Below are 21,038 nucleotides of genomic sequence, written 5' to 3'. Positions count from 1 at the left end.
GGCCACCTTACCGAAGAGGTCCAAAACACGAATCACCACTGCGAAAGACTGAAGCGGGCGAGTCAATGTAAACAAAATGTCATCAGCATACAATGAGATCTTATGTTCTTCACTACCCACCACAATCCCCTTAATATCAACATGTGCGCGAATAGCGGCTGCTAAAGATTCCAGGACCAACGCAAAAATCAAAGGTGACAAGGGGCAGCCCTGTCTGGTACCTCGACGAATCGAAAAAGAGGCGGTATATCTCCCATTAACCCGTAAGCAAGCTTCCGGGTCAGTATACAATAAAGTCACCCAATGTAAAAAAGCCCCCGAAATTCCCATCTGCTTCAAAACCGCTAGCATAAATGGCCAATAAACCCTATCAAAGGCTTTTTCAGCATCTACTGATAGTAAAACAGATGGAACAGAAAACTGATGGGCCACTCCAATAAGATCTAACACCTTTCTAATATTGTCACCAGGATGCCTCCCCGAAATAAAGCCACATTGATCACCATGAACTAGGGAAGGCAGAAAACGTTGCAAACGGACTGCCAAAATATGGGTAAACAGCTTATAATCAACTCCTAGCAATGAAATAGGGCGGTAAGATCCACAAAAGAGGGGATCCCGACCAGGTTTAAGAAGAAGAGAGACCGCTGCCTGCCGAAATGAATACGGCAAACACTCCTCCTCCAAAAAAGAATTAAACAACCGTGTAAGAGGGTCAACAATATAAGTCTCCATTTTCTTATAAAATAAAGGCGAGAAACCATCAACACCCGGAGCCTTAGAAGTGGCCAGATGACGAATAGCTGCCACCACCTCAGCGGTCTGAATAGGAGAAGAAAGCCAGGCCGCATCAACCTCCACCAAACGAGGTAAAAATACACCAGAAAGAAAAGTATCAATCTCCCCCTCCGTTGCTTCAAACTCTGGAGTGTTCAACGACCGATAAAAAGACAAAAATGCATGATGAATAGCTGCATCATCTGAGCAAAGCTGTCCCGACGCGTTCCGAACCCGCGTGATGGAATGCTGCGCCTGCGTTTGTCTAAGCTGTGTAGATAGCAAGCGGCCTGCCCTACCACCCCATTCAAAATACCGTTGTTTCCTCCGTTGTAGGGCCCAAGCCATACCCTCCAGATCAAGCTCCTGTAAATCCCTTTGACACGCCGCCAGTGCCACACCACCAGCCACTGACGGGGCTCTTTTATGAGCATTCTCCAACCGCCGAAGACGGGTTAGTAACTCCAAACTGCGAGCAACCCGACAGTGATTGCGGTACGACCCTCTCGAAATACAAAAACCACGAAGAGTGGCTTTAAAACTTTCCCAAAGCAGAGCTGCACTAATGCCGGCCACATCATTAAAAGCAAAAAACTATTTAACATCAGTCTCCAACAGAGACAAAGTAAAGGGATCTTTCAACAAAAAATCATTCAAACGCCACAAACGACGACCACCCCTATCCAAGCCAACCTGTAACACCAAGGTAAGTGGAGCATGATCAGACCACACACGTGATTCAATACGAGAGTCTAAGACCCGCGGTAGAATAACACGAGGCAGCATCCACATATCAATCCTGGTATACGAATTATGCTTTGACGAATAGAAAGTATAATCCCAATCACCTGGGTGTAAATAGCGCCACACATCTATCAAATCCTGCCGACGAAGAAAGCGTAAAAGAGCCCGTCTATCACCTCTAGCATAACGTATGGAAGAATTAGAATTATCCTCCTGAGGATAGCAGGTAAGATTAAAGTCCCCTCCCAAGAGGAGAGTACCCTCAGCATGATCCAACAGCAAGCGTTCTAACAAAGTAAAGAAAGCCCCCTGACCAGCATTAGGTGCATAGATATTCAATAAGCTATATAAGTGGCCGTCCAACTCAGCTTTGACCAGAATGTAGCGTCCCTCAACATCCCGCACTATCTCTCTCAATGCAACCTGTATATGTTTGTGAATTAAAATACCCACCCCCTGAGTTTTTTTACGGATCTTATTAGAGGAAAGAAAAACATGAGGATAACTTTTATGGGTAAGCAATTTCTCATAATGGGATTGAAAATGGGTCTCCTGAATAAATCCAACTGCAATGTTCAGGCGACTCAATTCCTTAAACAACAGGCATCGTTTTTGTGGAGTATTCAAACCATGAACATTATAAGACAACAAAGTAAGCTTAGCCATTCATACAGAAAAAAGAATTGCTCACCAACGCCAGACCCTTACCACAATCCAGAACACCCAAATCATCCAACCCACTCAATCGCACCCCTAAAGAAAACAGTACACAAACACACTACCAAACATCCACACTCAAAAGCACACGGCCATAACCCATCCCACCACCCCTACACCCCCCACCCAACCCCCCATCAACACCCCACATGGTCCAGTTACCAAAGCACCTGGAAACCACGGTACAGGAAGTATAGAAGAACAGCTCCAAAAGGACCCCCTTTACAAACCTAAAACAATCCCTGCAGAATAAATCACACTGCAAAAATAAACATACACATCACAAGAACCCAGAAACAAGTCCCACATAAGCAAGAGTTCAGTGAGATGAGAACAAAGCTGCATCCAAAGGACGACGAGCAGCGGCTGACCTAGCCACTCTCTGCCAGCCTAGCCCTCGCACAGATTTGGTAGCAGGAGACCTCTGTGGAAGCGGAGCCATCTCTGAGGCCGACATCATCCCCGCCTCCACCAATCGAGATTGAACATCTGCCACCGTTATCGCTGAATAGTTCTTGCCTGCATGAGTAAAGGCCAACCCTATAGGATAGAGCCATCGATACCGAACATTTCGCTCCTGCAATATTCGGGTACAATCTCGATATGTGCGACGGCGGGCTAAAGTCGCAGGAGCCACATCAGGATAAACGTCAATGTCAGTGTCCTCCCATTTAACAGCGCCTCCAGAACGCCGCACGGCCCGCAGCACATGCTCTTTGTCCACATAGTGATGAAAACCAGCCACAACATCACGGGGGCGGTTGGCATCACGAGGTCCAGGAATGCGATGGGCCCTATCAAGCAAAGGTTTCCCCACTTCCACAGGCAAGCCAGCAGTCTCAAGTGCTTGAATGCAAATAAGATCAATCACTTCCATGCAACGGGAGTCGGAGACAGTGTCAGGCACACCCCGAAAGCGAAGGTTGCCACGCTTAGAACGATTCTCCAGGTCTTCCAGCTTTAGAGTGCTTACATCAGCTCGTTCCTCCAGCGTGACAATCCTGCCCTTCAGCTGGGTCAACTCAGCACTATGAGCCTCCACTGCAACTTCCGCTTCTCCCACACGGTTACCAATCTCACCCACCTCAAGTTTCAAGTCAGCGACAACGCTATGAATATCAGCCCGAACCGCTGAGAGTTCAGTCTTCAGTTCCTGGAACCAGCCGCGCATCTCCTGTTGAAAGGTTGGCATCGCGGTGTCAGGAAGAGAGCCCACAGCAGCCGCAGCCGAGTCGGGCGCCATTTTGGATACAGCTTTAGCCTGCCCGTTCGAAAGCGGCGACGAGAAAGCCTTAATATCAGTTTGTTTTTTCTGCGTCGCCATCGGGACCCTGCTGGCTGACTCCACAAACGAGCAGAGGGAAGTGAAAAGTGCAGGCACTCGAATTCTCACAGAATTAGCAAAAAACAGCACTGGGGTCCACGGAGGTATCACTCTAGGCTGCCATTAGCCACGATGACGTCACTTCCTCTGCACTCTTTTTTTGACTTATGCATAAAATTTAGATGACTAATATTTGCACACGTAACCCTTGATTGATTCTAAGTAAAACCAATAATTGCTTGTTAAAATGCCTATTGTCAGTGCTAATTAGCTGGTTATTGAATTAAATTGTATGCCCAACTTGAGTACACAACCACAATAGTGTACACAGTTTTGGAACTTTTTTTTTTTTAGAAGTAGGGGGATGTGGATTTACAAGTGGTCTCAAGGCCCTGAGTTCCCCTTATGACCTTTTAGAAAGGCTAACTCAAGGACAAAAAAAAAAAAACACCTCACATTTCAGATTTGGTCCAAGCAAGCATTATCAATAGCTAGATCCAGCTCTTGACTTCTCATAAAATGAGAACACAAAGGAAACAAGGAAAACATATAGTTGAGTTCTCAATGACAGAGAAACCAAAATAACTATTTTTTCCCCTGAAGTGCAATGTCGGTCGGGCACTTGCAATCATGGGCACCTTGCACATGGAAGTGACAATTGGCACTGTTATTAATGTTCAACTGTAAGGGGTATACATGTGGATGGAGCATAGGTGGAAGATGGGTGTGTCTCCTACTTACCCATGCACCTTATAGAATACTTTGAATTACTTCCTGACAGCCATAGATCTGGCATAAGTGGGCATACCTAAACATACAGTAGATGCTTTGATGTCAACTTACACTAGTATGTCCATAACAGCATCTTGGTGCCAAGATGTCGTTATAGGAATAGCGCTCATTGTGCTGCACCCAGACATCTAACTTGAAGCATCAAGTTATACAACTGGCCTATGGTCTTTAAAAAAATACAAAGAAAAACCAAGAAGAACAAAAATCTTTGCAAAAAAAAAGAAGCAAAAAACGTTTTATGACTCCTGAGCCAGGCCTCGCAACTGAAACAGTTTCTGCTGAGTCACTTTATCAAATAAAGACTTTTACATTGAACATTTACACCCCCCCCCCACCACCACCACCACAACCTTTTACATAACCATAGCGCAGTTGTTAGCGCAGGCCACAGCGGAAACACCTCCGACATTCATAGAATCCTTATGACCGTCAGAGCTCTTACCACCGCGGCAGGTGCTAAAACTTGCGTTTGTGTAAGTGTGCAGGGGGGGGATAAGTTTCTCCAATATCCTTTCTGCCATCAGTGGACAGTCATCTCTGCTGTTTGTTTTTGTGGGGATTTTTCTCATGGTCTTTATGAAATATAGCCTCCTCCTTCTTAGAATCTATTCCCATTGGACTCAGGTATAGTTCACTGGTCCTGATGCTCCAAAAGGCAAGGCATCTTTCTTCCTTCTGAAAAATCACACTGATATTCAGTTTCTTTCATTTGCTCTACCAAGAGACAGAATATGGGTGGAGTTCAGGATCATCTTCTTGCCAGAACTCCATACCCAGGATGTTATATTGTTTTAGAAGTGAAGCTCTCTCATGTACATTCATGTGCACGTTTTTCTCTAGGGCCTTGTTACTGCAGTTCCTGCACTGCCATCTAGTGGGTCTGAAATCCATTCTTTGTTTCTTTGAGATGGTTTTCCCTGTGATAGATGGAAATCCCTGAACAGCATCTAATATGCTTTTGCTTTGCTTACATGAGACATGCCATACCCTGGTATCATCACATATACTGTATGCTATTGCAGTGTTTATTGCCAGGAATTACTGGGTTGTCAGCTTCATCATCTTCGGCTGGTATTAAATACAGTGGCCAAGGAGGTGTTTGGCAAAAGGATGTATGACCACATGATGTCTTTTTTGGTTGAATTGAATTGGTAATGTATTGTCCAGAGGGTTCAGGTTAAAGTACTATCCCTTAGTACATAAGAGCATAAGAGTTGCCATACTGGGACAGACCGAAGGTCTATCAAGCCCAGTATCCTGTTTCCAACAATAGAAAACCCAAGTCACAAATAAAACAAATTTTATGCTGCTTATCCTAGGAATAAGCAGTCTATTGGATTATGCTTGTGGGTGAACCAGTATATTTGACAAGTTTGCTCAGTCTCTAAATTAACAATTGCTCCCTACAATCCTCTTAGAAAGTTCCTCAATATTATCGAATCAGATTGAGGGTGACTCAGGATGGAACTATTCTGTGCTTTGTACCAGAGCTTTGGAATAATTTTCTTAGTGAGGAGAACAATTATATGAGGTTCATGAGGTTAGTTAAAACCTGCTCATTCATGCAACAGTTTGGGGGATACAATCTTTTATTTAAGCCACTCTTAGGGTATTAAGCAATCATGGGCAGGATATCAAGAGCTTATTATAAATACATAGATAACAAGAAATGAGGTCCTGTATTCTGCCCTCCAACTAGGAAAGTCTTTTGGGACTCTGCCAGGTACTTATAACCTGGCCTGGCCGCTGCTGGAAAGCAGGATATTGGGCTAGATAAACTCTTTGGTCTGACCCAGCTCTTATGTGTTTACATTATGTAAGGCTCATCCTTGATTCATGTCCAAGAGAGCACCTATAAAGGAAATGGTGTTCATTGGGTACAAACTCGACTTTAGAACGTTGATATTGAGACTGGAAAAGTTGCATGAGTTAAAGAGTGGAGGCTACCTAAGTAGCTTCAGACATCAGTAACTGTTTTGGACTGAACTCAGAACCCAAGAATCTGTGGTGATGGTCTGCCAAGCCTGAAAGAAATAATAAACCTGATTCCTAAAAGTAGGGCAGAACAAAGTTCTATTTACTAAAGTAAGGCAAGATTTTCTCTTTGTTTGTAGGGCAGGACATGTATTTTGGAAGGTTAAGAAAGCGGGGAGTCAAAAAGAAGGCTCCAGCTTTGCGGAGATGTCAGCTATTTAGGCTTAGCCCTCTCTCTTTTTGACAAGGTCTTTGAATGATGGAATGATGATTTTGTTGTGGTTGTTTGAGAGTAGAAATTTTTATACTTATAGAAAATCCTTGCAAGTTCCGGTTGAAATACAAATCTCTGCCAGATGAACCAGAGGAAGAGATTGGAACATCAGAGAAATTCTGTAGGTCAGGACAATGATCATTTTATTACATCAAAAGTCTCTGCCTTTGTCTCTAAAGATGGAGTCTCCTGTGTACAGTTCATCTGCCAACTTAAAATGGAGGCACTCATGCAACCCAGAGGTGTATAGGCAGATCTTAGAGACATCATAGGTGGCATATAGGAAGAAAGTACTTCTTTAATCATCTTCTGAATTAAATATAGTTTTAAAAAAATGGCCTCCTAAGGAGATTCATTCCTGACCAGTGGAGGAGATGGGTCAGATAGAATTACTAAAAAACCCCTTTCAGTGTCATCGAATGAGGGAGAGCGAGTATCAAAAGAGTCCAAAAGTCCTCTGTCTGATTAATTGATGGAGTTGGGAGAGGATAGCAATAGCAAATGTGCTGGCTTCTGCTCAGAATCAGATGTAGACAGCAAAGAGGCCTCCTCTCTATGCTGGGGTAACTGCCACAGAATGAGAAGGTATACCCAAAAGATACTGCTAGCTGATTATATGCAAGCCTTTACAGAAGCCTTATAATAAACTGGTTAAAATAATTTTTGCAGGAATGAGTGTGGCGGTTCCTGAGAGGGTAAGGAGACAGATGACAAGGACTCATCAGTGACCGTTACCAGCAACAGAGCAGGAGAAATCTGCAGAGCAGCTTGGAGGAGGTAGCACTATATTTGGAGGTTCTGCATGGGTTGAAAGTGTACTGCATGGGGGCTGCAGCTCTGTTGAGGAATATAAAGCACAGTTACTTACCGTAACAGGTGTTATCCAGGGACAGCAGGCAGGTATTCTTAACGCATGGGTGACGTCACCGACGGAGCCCCGGTACGGACACTTTTAACTAGAAAGTTCTAGTTGGCCGCACCGCGCATGCGCGAGTGCCTTCCCGCCCGACAGAGGAGTGCGTGGTCCCCAGTTAAGATAAGCCAGCTAAGAAGCCAACCCGGGGAGGTGGGTGGGACGTAAGAATATCTGCCTGCTGTCCCTGGATAACACCTGTTACGGTAAGTAACTGTGCTTTATCCCAGGACAAGCAGGCAGCATATTCTTAACGCATGGGTGACCTTCAAGCTAACAGAGAGGGAGGAGGGATGGTTGGCCATTAGGAAAATAAATTTTGTAACACAGATTGGCCGAAGTGTCCATCCCGTCTGGAGAAGGCATCCAGACAATAGTGAGTAGTGAACGTGTGAACTGAGGACCAAGTGGCAGCCTTGCAGATCTCCTCGATGGGCGTGGAGCGGAGGAAAGCCACAGAAGCAGCCATAGCTCTGACCCTGTGGGCCGTGACAGCACCTTCCAGTGAGAGACCGGCCCGAGCATAACAGAACGCAATGCAGGCAGCAAGCCAGTTGGAAAGCGTCCATTTAGAGACAGGACGACCTAGACGGTTAGGGTCGAAGGACAGAAAGAGCTGAGGGGACGAGCGGTGAGCCCTGGTATGGTCAAGGTAGTATGCAAGGGCACACTTACAGTCTAGTGTGTGTAACGCCTGTTCCCCAGGATGAGAATGGGGCTTAGGGAAAAAGACAGGCAATACAATGGACTGGTTGAGGTGGAAGTCCGATACCACCTTGTGGAGAAATCTAGGATGGGTACGCAGAACCACCTTGTCATGGTGAAAAACAGTGAAAGGTGGGTCGGCAACCAGTGCATGTAGCTCACTAACCCTCCTGGCAGAGGTGATGGCAATGAGGAAAAGCACCTTCCACGTAAGAAATTTGAGTGAATTTGAGGCAAGAGGCTCAAAAGGAGGTTTCATGAGGGCGGATAAAACCACATTCAGGTCCCAGACGACTGGAGGAGGCTTCAGCGGTGGTTTGACATTGAAGAGGCCTCTCATGAACCGGGAAACCAGTGGATGATCCGTGAGAGGTTTTCCGAGGATAGGCTCATGAAACGCAGTGATGGCACTGAGGTGGACTCTGATTGAGGTAGACTTGAGGCCAGCGTCGGATAGAGAGAGCAAATAGTCCAGAACAGCTTCCACCGCCAATGAGGTGGGATCGTGGTGATGTAGTAGACACCAAGAGGAGAACCGGGTCCACTTCTGATGGTAACACTGGAGGGTGGTCGGTTTCCTGGAGGCATCCAAAATACGACGGACAGGCTGAGACAGATTGTCTGGAGAGGTCAGCCCGAGAGAAACCAAGCTGTCAGGTGGAGCGAAGATAGATTGGGATGCAGTAGAGACTGATGCTGCTGTGTAAGTAGAGTAGGAAACACAGGAAGAGGAATGGGCTCTTTGGAGCTGAGCTGGAGCAGGAGGGAGAACCAGTGTTGGCAAGGCCACCGAGGGGCGATGAGAATCATGGTGGCTCTGTCCCTGCGGAGTTTGAATAACGTCCGCAACATCAGAGGCAGTGGAGGAAAGGCATAGAGGAACCGATCCGTCCAGTTGAGCAGGAAGGCATCCGGGGCCAGACGATGAGGAGAGAAGAGTCTGGAACAGAACTGGGGCAGCTGATGGTTGTGAGGAGCTGCAAAAAGGTCCACCTGAGGAGTGCCCCACCGAGCGAAGATGGAGCGGAGTGTGGGAGGATCCAGAGTCCACTCGTGAGGTTGAAGGATGCGGCTGAGATTGTCGGCCAGGGAGTTCTGTTCGCCCTGGATATAGACAGCCTTGAGAAAGAGACTGTGGGCCGTGGCCCAGGTCCAGATGCGGAGGGCCTCCTGACAGAGGAGGGGAGATCCGGTGCCGCCTTGCTTGTTTATGTAGTATATGGCGACTTGGTTGTCTGTGCACAGGAGAAGAACCTGAGGGTAGAGAAGGTGCTGGAAGGCCTTGAGAGCATAGAACATGGCTCTGAGTTCCAGGAAATTGATGTGATGTTGACGCTCCTGAGGGGTCCAGAGTCCTTGGGTGCGAAGATCTCCCATGTGAGCTCCCCATGCATAGGGGGAAGCATCCGTGGTTATGATCATGGAGTGAGGGGGTAGATGAAAGAGTAGACCCCTGGAAAGATTGGAGGAGTTCAACCACCATTGAAGAGATTGCTGAAGAGACGATGTCACAGAGATGGGATGAGAAAGAGGATCCGTGGTCTGCGACCATTGGTTGGCTAGTCCATTGAGGTGTCCTGAGGTGGAGTCGCGCCAGAGGAAGCACATGGACCGTCGAGGCCATGTGGCCCAGGAGGACCATCATCTGCCGAGCTGAGATGGCATGACGAAGGAGCACCTGACGACAGAGGTGGAGAAGGGTCCGTTGACGGTCGGAGGGGAGGAACGCCCTCATCAGAGTGGTGTCAAGAACTGCACCAATGAACTGAAGTCACTGTGTGGGAAGCAGGTGCGACTTGGGGTAGTTGATCTCGAACCCCAGGAGATGGAGGAACAAGATGGTGTGTTGAGTGGCGGAGACGTAGGTGCTTTCACCAACCAATCGTCCAAGTAGGGGAACACCTGGATGTCGTGAGACCTGAGGAAGGCCGCCACCACAATAAGGCACTTGGTGAACACCCTGGGTGATGATGCGAGGCCAAAGGGTAGCACTTTGTACTGATAATGATGGTGCTGTATCTGAAACCGTAGATAGCGACGTGAAGTCGGATTGATTGGGATGTGAGTGTAGGCCTCTTTGAGGTCTAGGGAACATAGCCAGTCGTGTTGAGAGAGAAGAGGGTAAAGCGTGGCAAGGGAGAGCATTCTGAACTTTTCCTTGACCAGACACTTGTTGAGATCCCGGAGATCGAGGATGGGACGGAGGTCTCCTGTCTTCTTGGGAACCAGGAAGTAGCGGGAGTAGAATCCCTGATCCCTTTGGTCTGAGAGGACCTCTTCGATGGCATTGAGAAGAAGGAGGGATTGGACCTCCCTCAGGAGGAGGAGGGATTGGGAGGAGTGAGAAGCAGACTCTATGGGAGGATTGTCTGGTGGAATAGTCTGGAAGTTGAGAGAGTAGCCGTGGCGAATGATGTTGAGGACCCATTGGTCTGATGTGATGACCTCCCAACGGCTGAGGAAGAGTTGGAGGCGACCTCCGATAGGCTGAGGAAGAGGCAATGATGGTGGGAGACTGGCTATGCCCTGAAGAAAAGAGTCAAAAGGGCTGAGATGGTTTTGACGGAGGTAGAGGCTTGGCAGGTTGGTGAGACTGAGAGCGAGCCTGAGTTTGATGCTGTTGCCGAGGTCGGCGCGGCTGCTGTTGAGGCTGGTTGAGAGGTCTGGCCAAGAACCTGCGTTGGTAGGAACACTGCTGTCTGTAGGCGCGGGCAGGTTGAGTCTTCTTTTTAGGTTTTACCAGAGTATCCCACCTGGTCTCGTGAGCCGAGAGTTTCTGGGTTAATGAGTCCAGGGACTCCCCGAAGAGTTCATCACCAATGCAAGGTGCGTTAGCCAGGCGGTCTTGGTGGTTAATGTCGAGGTCAGAAACTCTCAGCCATGCCAGACGCCGCATGGCAACAGCCATGGCAGATGCTCGAGAGGTCAGCTCAAATGAGTCATAAATAAAGCGCACCATGAATTTCTGGAGTTGGAGCAGACTGGAAATTTGTTGTTGAAAAAGAGGGACCTTACGTTCAGGAATGTATTTTTGTAAGGAGGAGAGTTGTTGCACCAGATACTTCATGTAGAAGGAGAAGTGAAAGGAGTAATTATTTGCCCTGTTGGCCAGCATTGCATTCTGGAAAAGGCGCTTGCCAAACTTATCCATAGTTTTTTCCTCTCTGCCAGGAGGGGTGGAGGCATAGACACTGGAGCCCTGACTTTTCTTTAAGGTGGACTCCACCAGGAGAGATTCATGGGGCAATTGCGGCTTGTCAAACCCTGGGATGGGAATGACCCGGTACAAGCTATCCAATTTGCGAGGGGCCCCAGGGACAGTGAAGGGGTTCTCCCAGTTCTTATAAAAAGTTTCCTGTAGGATGTCATGTACGGGTAACTTGAGGAATTCTTTGGGAGGTTGCTCAAAGTCTAGGGCATCGAGAAAGGCCTGTGACTTTTTAGAGTCGGACTCTAAGGGAATAGAAAGAGCAGCTGACATCTCCCTGAGGAATTTGGTGAACGAGGACTGTTCAGGTTTTGAAACGGTATCAGCCACCGAGGGTTCCTCGTCCGTCGATGAAGCGTCTTCCTCGGTACCGTGTGGGGAATCTTCCCATAAGTCTGGGTGCACACGGCGGGACATCGGTGTGGAGGGCTTGGCATGGCGGGTCTTAGAGAGAGACTTGCCGGAGCGTATAGAGGCGGTACCGGGAGAGGAAGACCGGTGTCGTTCGTGATACCGAGAAGGATCGGTATCGGAGCGGGTCTGTACCGCAGGTTGGGAGAGATGTGGTTCAGCCGAGAGGACCGGCATGGAAGTGTTGAGCGGCACCGAGGGGGTCGACACCGATGGGACGGTGTGAGGCTCGGACCGGTCCTGTACCGGAAGGTGCGGTGCCAGCAATGCCGGCAAGAGTTGTTGGAGTTGTTGCTGCAGCTGCTCCTGTAACTGTGTTTGGAGTATGGCCACAATGCGGTCGTCCAGAGGGGGCACCGGTACCGCTTTTTTCTTTTTCGGTACCATAGGTGCCGCTCTACGCTCCGGCGATGAGGAGGCCGATGACGAGGCACTCACCGATATCGGAGCAGAGCGTTTGCGGGGTCGGTGCGGGGTCGGTGCGGTGCCGGGGTTGCTGGTGTCGCAACCGTGGCAGGAGGGCGCTCAAGGGAAGTGGAAGGCTTCTTAGCCGGCTTACCTGGGGCCAGCGACCCCGAAGAAGGATCCGGTGGCGTCGAAGTAGTCGGTGCCGACTTTTGGGGTGCCGTCGACGTCGCGGCAGATTCCATGGCAGATCCGGTGCCGAAAAGAATATTTTGTTGGATCTGCCTATTTTTCAATGTGCGCTTTTTAAGAGTAGCACAGCGGGTGCAGGTGTCAGCCCGATGCTCTGGACCCAGGCACTGTAGGCACCAATTGTGCGGGTCGGTGAGAGAGATCGGGCGTGCACACCGCTGGCACTTCTTAAAGCCCGGTTGAGGCCACTATACAGAGCCATGGTGAGACCTCATCTGGAATACTGTGTGCAATTCTGGAGGCCACATTACCATAAAGACGTGCTCAGAGTCGAGTCGGTTCAGCGGATGGCCACTAGGACGATCTCGGGGCTCAAGGGTCTCTCGTACGAAGAGAGACTGCACAAACTGCAGCTCTACACTCTTGAGGAACGTAGGGAGAGGGGGGACATGATTGAGACATTTAAGTACATCACAGGACGTGTCGAGGTGGAAGATGACATTTTCTTTCCCAAAGGACCCTCGGCCACAAGAGGACATCCGCTCAAACTCAGAGGAGGGAAATTTAATGGCGACACCAGGAAGTACTTCTTCACGGAAAGAGTGATAGATCGCTGGAACAAGCTTCCGGTGCAGGTGGTTGAGGCCACCAGCGTACCTGACTTTAAGAATAAATGGGACACCTACGTAGGATCACTACGAAGATCAAGTTAAAGAATTGGGTCAGTAGCACACAGACTAAATTGGGTGGGTCAGTAGAGTGGGCAGACTTGATGGGCTGTAGCCCTTTTCTGCCGTCATCTTTCTATGTTTCTATGAGGGGGCATGAAGGGAAAGATGGCCTCCGCAAAATCAAAACCGGAGGCTTGTATGGTGGCAACAGGCCCCGCCGGGGCCGGGTTGAAAAAATAAGGAAAACTCGACGAGTTTTGTTTTTTTTTGTAAAGTAAAATAAAGATAATCCGAAGGAGAAAATAGAAAAAAAATTAGAAAACACGCGAGTGGGAAGGCAAAAATTTGTTTTTCAACAACCGTTGAAAACACATGCGTCTTCTTCGCTCCGCGGAAACGAAGAAACTGGGGACCACGCACTCCTCCGTCGGGCAGGAAGGCACTCGCGCATGCGCGGTGCGGCCAACTAGAACTTTCTAGTTAAAAGTGTCCGTACCGGGGCTCCGTCGGTGACGTCACCCATGCGTTAAGAATATGCTGCCTGCTTGTCCTGGGATAAGTGCTGTTTCTTGGCCTACGGTGAGACTATGTTGATGCATTTATGTTCTTCTGAGCACAAGAAAGGAGTGGAAAAAAAATCACACTTAAGGTACTGAAGAGAATAGACAGTAGATAAGGGCAGGTTGTTCACCCTCTCCAAGGTAGGGAGAACGAGAAGGCACCCTCTAAAATTGAAAGGGGATAGATTCCGTACGAACATAAGGAAGTTCTTCTTCACCCAGAGAGTGGTAGAAAACTGGAACGCTCTTCCGGAGTCTGTTATAGGGGAAAACACCCTCCAGGGATTCAAAACAAAGTTAGACAAGTTCCTGCTGAACCGGAACGTACACAGGTAGGGCTAGTCTCAGTTAGGGCACTGGTCTTTGACCAGAGGGCCGCCGCGTGAGCGGACTGCTGGACACGATGGACTACGGGTCTGACCCAGCAGCGGCAATTCTTATGTTCTTACCTTACCCACAAGCTTTGGCAGGCACCTTAATGGCATTCTATAATCCCTTTGGACAGAAATATTATGTGGGGTCGGCATGCCTGGAAACTGAAGGTCAGTCTCTTTTAGATTCTCAACTTATATTCACAGGGGTTGTAGTTGATTGCACAGAACTAACTCTTGTGAACGGGAAATAAAGAACAGGTTTTAGTATTGCCTAAATCATGTTTAGCTTCCAATTTGCCTATATTTTTAATGAAGTGCTAGTTTGTCCTATAAAACGTTTTTCCCAGTTAATGTGAAAACATGAAACATCCATCTTTTGAAGTATGAACTGCTTAGAGACTCCATGAAAATACTTATATAAATTTGAAAAAAAAAACAAACTTCTGAGGGTTTTTTTGGGGTTGTTTTGGGTTTTTTAAAGCATTTTTAGCTGATAGTGCCTTATTAAAGACAATTCATATACTTTCTGCAAACTAATGTCAAACTAATTAACTCAAAAGAAAAATTAACCTTTCATTAAGCATTTTAATATAACTCATGTTTTGCCACACCAGTTTTACAAACTAAAAATGAACTGGTCAAAAACTGAAGAAATGCTTTAAATTAATGTCATTACACTATCTTTCACTAAGGTATGCTAATGGACTTAGCTCACGTTAAATGCTGTGCTGCCCATTGTATACCTATGGGCATCTTACCATTTAATGCCACCAATTCATTAGTGCACCTTAGTAAAATGACCCTGTATCAGTCATGAAAACCTGATGCAGAAATGTGACTCCTATGTCAGATGTTGCCGCCTTGACCAAACAATGTATCAATCAATAGAAAGGAAAGAAGAACCACGCGTGTAAACTATGTGGACCAAAAAAGTGGGGAAGGGACACTAGTCAAAACCGCTGCAAGAACAATCATTTTATTGAAGTATCAACAAACTTGAAATGAAAACTACAAGTACACATGTATAACATATGCACAGAATGTGACAGGCATAAACAAGTCCTTTGTAATGAAATGTATACTGGACCCCAGTCCTACGTAATGTGATTACCATTCCTGTTTACTAAAAACAGGGCAAACACTGGACCCCCAACAAGGTCCACGTTTCGGCCAAAAGAGCCTTCCTCAGGGGTATAAAGAATAGCCCAGTAGAATGGCGCCAAATTGCCAGAAAATTTAAGCACACTCAGCAGCTACTCTTGAGTTCCTGCGGCGTTTTTAAAGATTGCGCTTGTTTGCATATTGTGCCAGGCAGTAGGATTCGTTTAGTACATACCACAAGTTCAGATTTTGGCTTGAATATTCTGGCAATTTGGCACCATCTACTGGGCTGTTCTTTATACCCCTAAGGAAGGCTCTTTTGGCTGACACATGGACCATGTTGGGCTCCAGTGTACATAATAATAATAATTATTATTCTATTTTTATATACCGCCCTACCACATAGTTCTAGGCGGTTCACACACAGTACTAAAAATGTACAAACAGTGAATAAAAGTACAAAATCTAAAAACTACTAAAATTATACAATAATTGAATAAAATGCATTTGCGAAAATAGAGAGATATTCCTTAAAAAGTACAACTGTCCAGTATACATTTCATTACAAAGGACTTGTTTATGCCTGTCACATTCTGTGCATATGCCATCGTGGCCAAGACACTTAAGTCTCTATTGCCTCAGGGACAAACCTAGATTGTGAGCCCTCCGGGCACAAAAACATACCTAGCAGACAAAATGAGGAACCTACAGATTTCCAAAGGACAGTTGACTGTTTCATCAGGAGGGTCCTTTGGACATTTTAAGTTTACAACTGCCAAGAGTCCATTTTATTTGCAAGTTTCAGAAATTCCTAAAAGCAATTGGGCCAATATTCAAACAGATTATGTGGACAAGCTTCCATTCTTACATAATTCTAGATTGTAAATTTAGGCATTTATTTTCAAGATAATTATGTGTGATTTGAGAGTAGAAAAAAATTCTCCGTTTATCTGAGTTTTCACTCTACAGGTAATATTGCTTGGAACCTTTTTCAGTGAAAACAAATACGTGTATCTGTGCCACAGACATCACACAGAAAAGACACAAAAGCTGAGTGCAGGATAGAGTACTGGGGGAACTGGGATTTTTTTCCAGGTATTTATACCATTAACACTTTTCTCTCTTTTTTTGCACTGGATGCATTTTAATAATCCATCTGCTCTCTTCTGACAGGGGAAACTAAACAGCTCACGTGTTATGTTTCTCTCACTTGCGGTTCCCCTGAAGATGCTGCTGGTGAAATGGGGTCTCCCATTGGAAATTTCTTCACTGCATTTATTAGAGCTATAGTTATTTACGACTACAAGTGAGATTTGCTGATAAGTACACTGTAGTTTGTGTTTGTTCCAGCGTTGTGGACATTTGTTTTGTGAGAGTGCGATGTTTCCAGTTTGAGTTCGAGGGCTGTTCAAAAAGTATCAGACCTTTATTCATAAAAAATACTCATATTCAGATACAACAATCTTATACTAATCTCCTTCAAAGTAGTCCCCTTGGGTTGCCACTCACTTCTTCCAACGGTTCTACCACTGTCGGAAGCAGCGCTGGAATGCCTCTTTTGAGATTGCTCGCAACTGGTCCGTCACATTCTGCATGTCTTCCCCTTGACTGAAATCTGGTCTCTTTTAGGGTTGTACCCATAAACCCAAGACTCATCGCTAGTGATCACTGTGCTAAGGAAGTTGGGATCATTGTTCACAGTCTCCTGTGCGATCTCCAAACGGAGTTGCTTCTGCTCGATCGTTAGCAGCTTTGGCACAAACTTTGCTGAAATTCTCCTGAAGCCTAAATTCTCAGTCAAAATGGAATGAACAGATCCAACGCTGGTGCTTGCCTCGTCTGCAAGTTCTCTGATCATGATTTGATGATCCTGCATCACCAGGGTCCTCACTTGGTCAATGACAATCTCATTTCTGGATGTTGAGGGCCTACCGGAACGTGCATCACTCTCCACAGATGTGCGGCCATCTCTGAAGCGGTTGTACCACTTCTTTATCTGCGTGGTGCCCATTGCTTCGTCCCCGAAGGCCTGTTGAATCTTGTGAATGGTTTCCACTTGGAAATCGCCATGCTTTACACAAAATTTAATGCAGTAGCGTTGTTCCACTTTTTCTGCCATTTTGTCAAAAACGAAAATCGGATGGCGCTCACTTACACTTCCTTACTCATCGGCGGTCTGCCGGCGACTGACAGGTTCTGTAGGCAGGAAAAAATTCAAGCCTGCACATTAGGGTTGCCTACATATGTGCACCAAACCACGCCTCCCTAGCTTTACTTGTTTACGCAGGAAAAATTAAGGTCTGCTACTTTTTGAACAGTTCTCGTAGTATTACAACTTGTGTGAAGATACCGTCATTTTGATGGCGGTTTTTTTTTCTTTGAGACCTATGATGATTATAAGCAGTGGCGTAGCGAGGGTGAGAGGCGCCCAGGGCGATTGTGCCTCTCCCCTGCCCCCTCCTTCCCCGAGCCTCCCTGCCTCATGCACGCCCATCCTTCCCTTCCCCCGCCCCTCTGGTTGTTCACCGCCACGAGCAACAAGAACTTCAACGTGTTCCTCATGACCCCGTCGTCTCTCCTGCTGATGACACCTCTTATGTGCGGCACCCGGAAGTGACATCAATGGGAGAGACGACGTGGCCGCGAGGAGTACGTTAAAGTTGTTGCTCACGGAGGTGAAAACTAGAGGTACGGGGGAAGGGAAGGGGATGCATGCGTGGCAAGGGGAAGCGGGGGAAGAGGCAGGGCGGAGAGAGGGAGGGATGCCGTCATCCCCACCAAAAGGGCACTAGGTACGGACCGCCCCTCCCCCCCCTCTAAGCCACTGATTCTAAGCATGCTTGGTTACAGATGATTCTGTTGCACTGCTTTTGAATTATAATTGAGGTCTCTTTTTTCTCCACCTTTTTATGCATGAGCTGTTTAGTTTACCCTGTCAGAAGAGAGTAGACAGAGTGTTTTACACTGTTGATATTTCTACTCTGCTTTGTGTCTAGTGACATTTTAATAATGCAATCAGAAGCTCTACTTATATGTTCAGTGGCAACCAGTGAACATATTAAATCTGAAAACACATGGACAGCAATGACTATATGGAAAGTGTCTGTGTTCAAGTTTCCAAGTTTTATTAAAACTTGATGATACGCTAATCATACATTCTAAGTGTTTTACAGTTAAAAAATTTAAAATGGGGAATAATTAACAAACTTATTAAAGACATGACAATACCTGCATGGGAACAATGGGACTATAGGGAGAAATATAATTTTAAAAGAAAAGAGAACAATTAAGGGTAAGAACAATAGGGAACAGAGAGGGATCATATCAGTGTTAAATAAAAATAAGCAGCATTTGGCAAGGAAGGACCCTGGAATCATTTAACAATCATAAGCGTCTTTAAATAGGAAATTTTTAAGACTGCCTTTAAATTTATCAATATTTTTCTCAGATCTTAAATGTGGAGGTAACGAATTCCAAATTGTAGGAGCTGTTGTGGCAAATGACGTTGCCCTGTGCGTACTGACAATTTTTAAGGATAGGACATAAAGAAGGTGCTGAGAGGCAGATCGTAGAATTCTTGGAGGATCATGACGAATGAGGAACTGATGAATAAAAGAAGGTTCCTTGGAGTCCATAGTTTTAAAGGAGATTAAGGCAATTTTATAAATAATGCGATGATGGATTGGCAACCAGTGTGCACCTTTCAGCAAAGGAGTAACGTGGTCAAATTTTTTCTTGTTGGTTGTAATTTTTATGGCCGTGTTTTGTATTAATTGTAAACGTCTGATGTCTTTTTGACAGACACCTTTGAGTAAGGAGTTGCAATGGTCAAGTTTGGAAATTATGAGGGAATGAATTAAAATGTGGGGGGGGGAGCAGCAAAATGATTCAGATAACAGATTTTCAGCTGGTCTCTTGCTAAGCTATCCATTTAGCTATGCCAAGGGCAGTGGGGGTGGGGGGGGGGCTCTCTATTTAATTTAATCTCGAGTACATGTTTTTTCTAAACGAACTTATGAAACCCGACCACATCGGTTTATTGAAAAATCTCCTGCAGAGAAGTCACAGACTCCGGAAGAAGGTACAGTTTTCTGTACCGAAACGCCTGTAGCCTTGAGTCTTTTTTTTTTTTTTTTTACATTTACAGAATTGAATCTCTGCTTTCAATAAAAGTTTGCGTTTGGAAACGTCTCTAGTTTCCCCACTTGTTTTTTTTTCTTTGATCTTCGTGGGAACATCGTGTTGTTTTGTGCGCTTCTCTATGGCAAATAATACATATGAAAGGGCATTTGCATTTGCTGTTAGTGAAAAACCCCCTTAAGGTCACGTCATGCTTTAGTGTTGAAAATGTTACAACATAGCAGATTTGGGAATCTACCGTTATTTGAAAACTGACTAGTTAAGCTCCTGGGAATAGCAGGCCGATCGCCAACATCCCTGGCACAGTCCTAATGGATTTTCAGCTGGAAGCCTAATTTTCAGCTGGAAGCCTAATTTTAATTTTGTCAGCAAGGAAATCTAGCAAAGACACATTCAGAAGCATTATGTGAAGCTGAGAGTGGTAAACAGCAAACAAAACAAAACGAGGGATCCAGAAATATCTGATCACATTAACAAACTATGCGTATCAAAAAAGGAACATAGAGACATTTCAGCATTGCTGTACAGAGGATAGTAAAGATTTGAAGACTTACAGCTACTGCCTGCTCTGTTATCCCTGTATCTAGCTGAATTCTCTGGCTCCTTGTAGGGAAACTGAAGAGTAGTATCCAAACTTCGGAATCCTTCTTTAAGAGATTGATGTTTATAGTATTCCACAAGTTCCTTTTAAGTAACAGAAAATCGCACTCAGTTAGATCTCACTTTCAAATATATGCAACATCAAATAGAACATACAGTGGTACCTTGGTTTACGAGCATAATTCATTCCAGAAGCATGCTCATAATCCAAAGTACTCGTATATCAAATCAAAGTTCCCCATAGAAAATAATGGTAACGCAATCGATTCGTTCCACAACCCAAAAGGTGCTAAGGAACTGGGAGGAAGTGGCGAGGGGTGGCCCAGGGCTGGGTACCTGTCTGGAAGATTCCCAGGTGCCGGGTGCTGCAGTTTGTTGGTGGCCAGTCGCGCGCAACCATTGGGGTTCCTGTATAGTTGCAGGAAGTGCCGCTTCATGGAGATGCCTCTGCCATCCTTCCGTATCACGTTGGAGAACCCCCGAGCCTACGTAGCCGAGCACCGTCCCACACACGCGTTACATATAAACACACACGTCGATTACGCGCTCATCGACGTTGTGCGTGTTTATACGTAACACGCATGTGGGACGGCGCTCAGTTATGTGGGCTCGGGGGTTTTCCAACGTAGTGCAGACAACAGAGGCATCTCCCTGAAGCGGCGCTGCCTGCAGCTGTACAGGGACCCATAGCATCGTAAGTGATCGTTTATCGGGACCGCGCTCGGTTTGCGAGTCAAAGGTTGCTGGAGTGTTTTGCTCATCTTGCAAAACATTCGCAAACCGACGTTTGACTGTATATCTAAATGACTTCTGTTTAAAGGCTATTTTCCCAACACTTGCCTAAAAGAAAAAAGCAGGGTTACTGCCCACAGCACAGTGGTCTCTTATCTTCAAGCATCATCACAAGATTTTGAATATTTGTTATTCATTTCTGCTTCAAATGGTACCTCAGTAGAGAGGAGTGGTTCTTACACCTGTCCTGTGGGAGCCCCCAGACAATCAGGTTTTCAAGATATCCCTAATGAATATTCATGAGTGATATTTGCATATAAAGTAGGTAGCAGGCATGCAAATTGCTTGAAAACCCCAACTAGTATAGAGTTCTAAAAGTCAAATTGTTCCAAGAGTAAACTGAATTCTTTGCAGGTTTTTGACA

The 21,038-nt window shown here is 46.0% G+C and overlaps 1 protein-coding gene across 2 annotated transcripts in view; it reads right to left on the bottom strand.

The window, feature by feature from the left end:
* The window catches only part of VAV3 (vav guanine nucleotide exchange factor 3), a 571,528-nt gene that overhangs the window by 76,667 nt on the left and 473,823 nt on the right, over window positions 1-21,038 (bottom strand). For both annotated transcript variants that reach the window (XM_033916404.1, XM_033916405.1), the window contains one exon: window positions 19,837-19,966. In XM_033916404.1, coding sequence (XP_033772295.1) covers window positions 19,837-19,966 — 130 coding nt within the window. The remainder of the gene's footprint in view (window positions 1-19,836; window positions 19,967-21,038) is intronic.

Source organism: Geotrypetes seraphini, chromosome 12 (genome assembly GCF_902459505.1).
Source record: "Geotrypetes seraphini chromosome 12, aGeoSer1.1, whole genome shotgun sequence".
Taxonomy (NCBI): Eukaryota; Metazoa; Chordata; class Amphibia; order Gymnophiona; family Dermophiidae; genus Geotrypetes; species Geotrypetes seraphini.
This window is presented reverse-complemented; position numbering and strand designations above follow the sequence as displayed.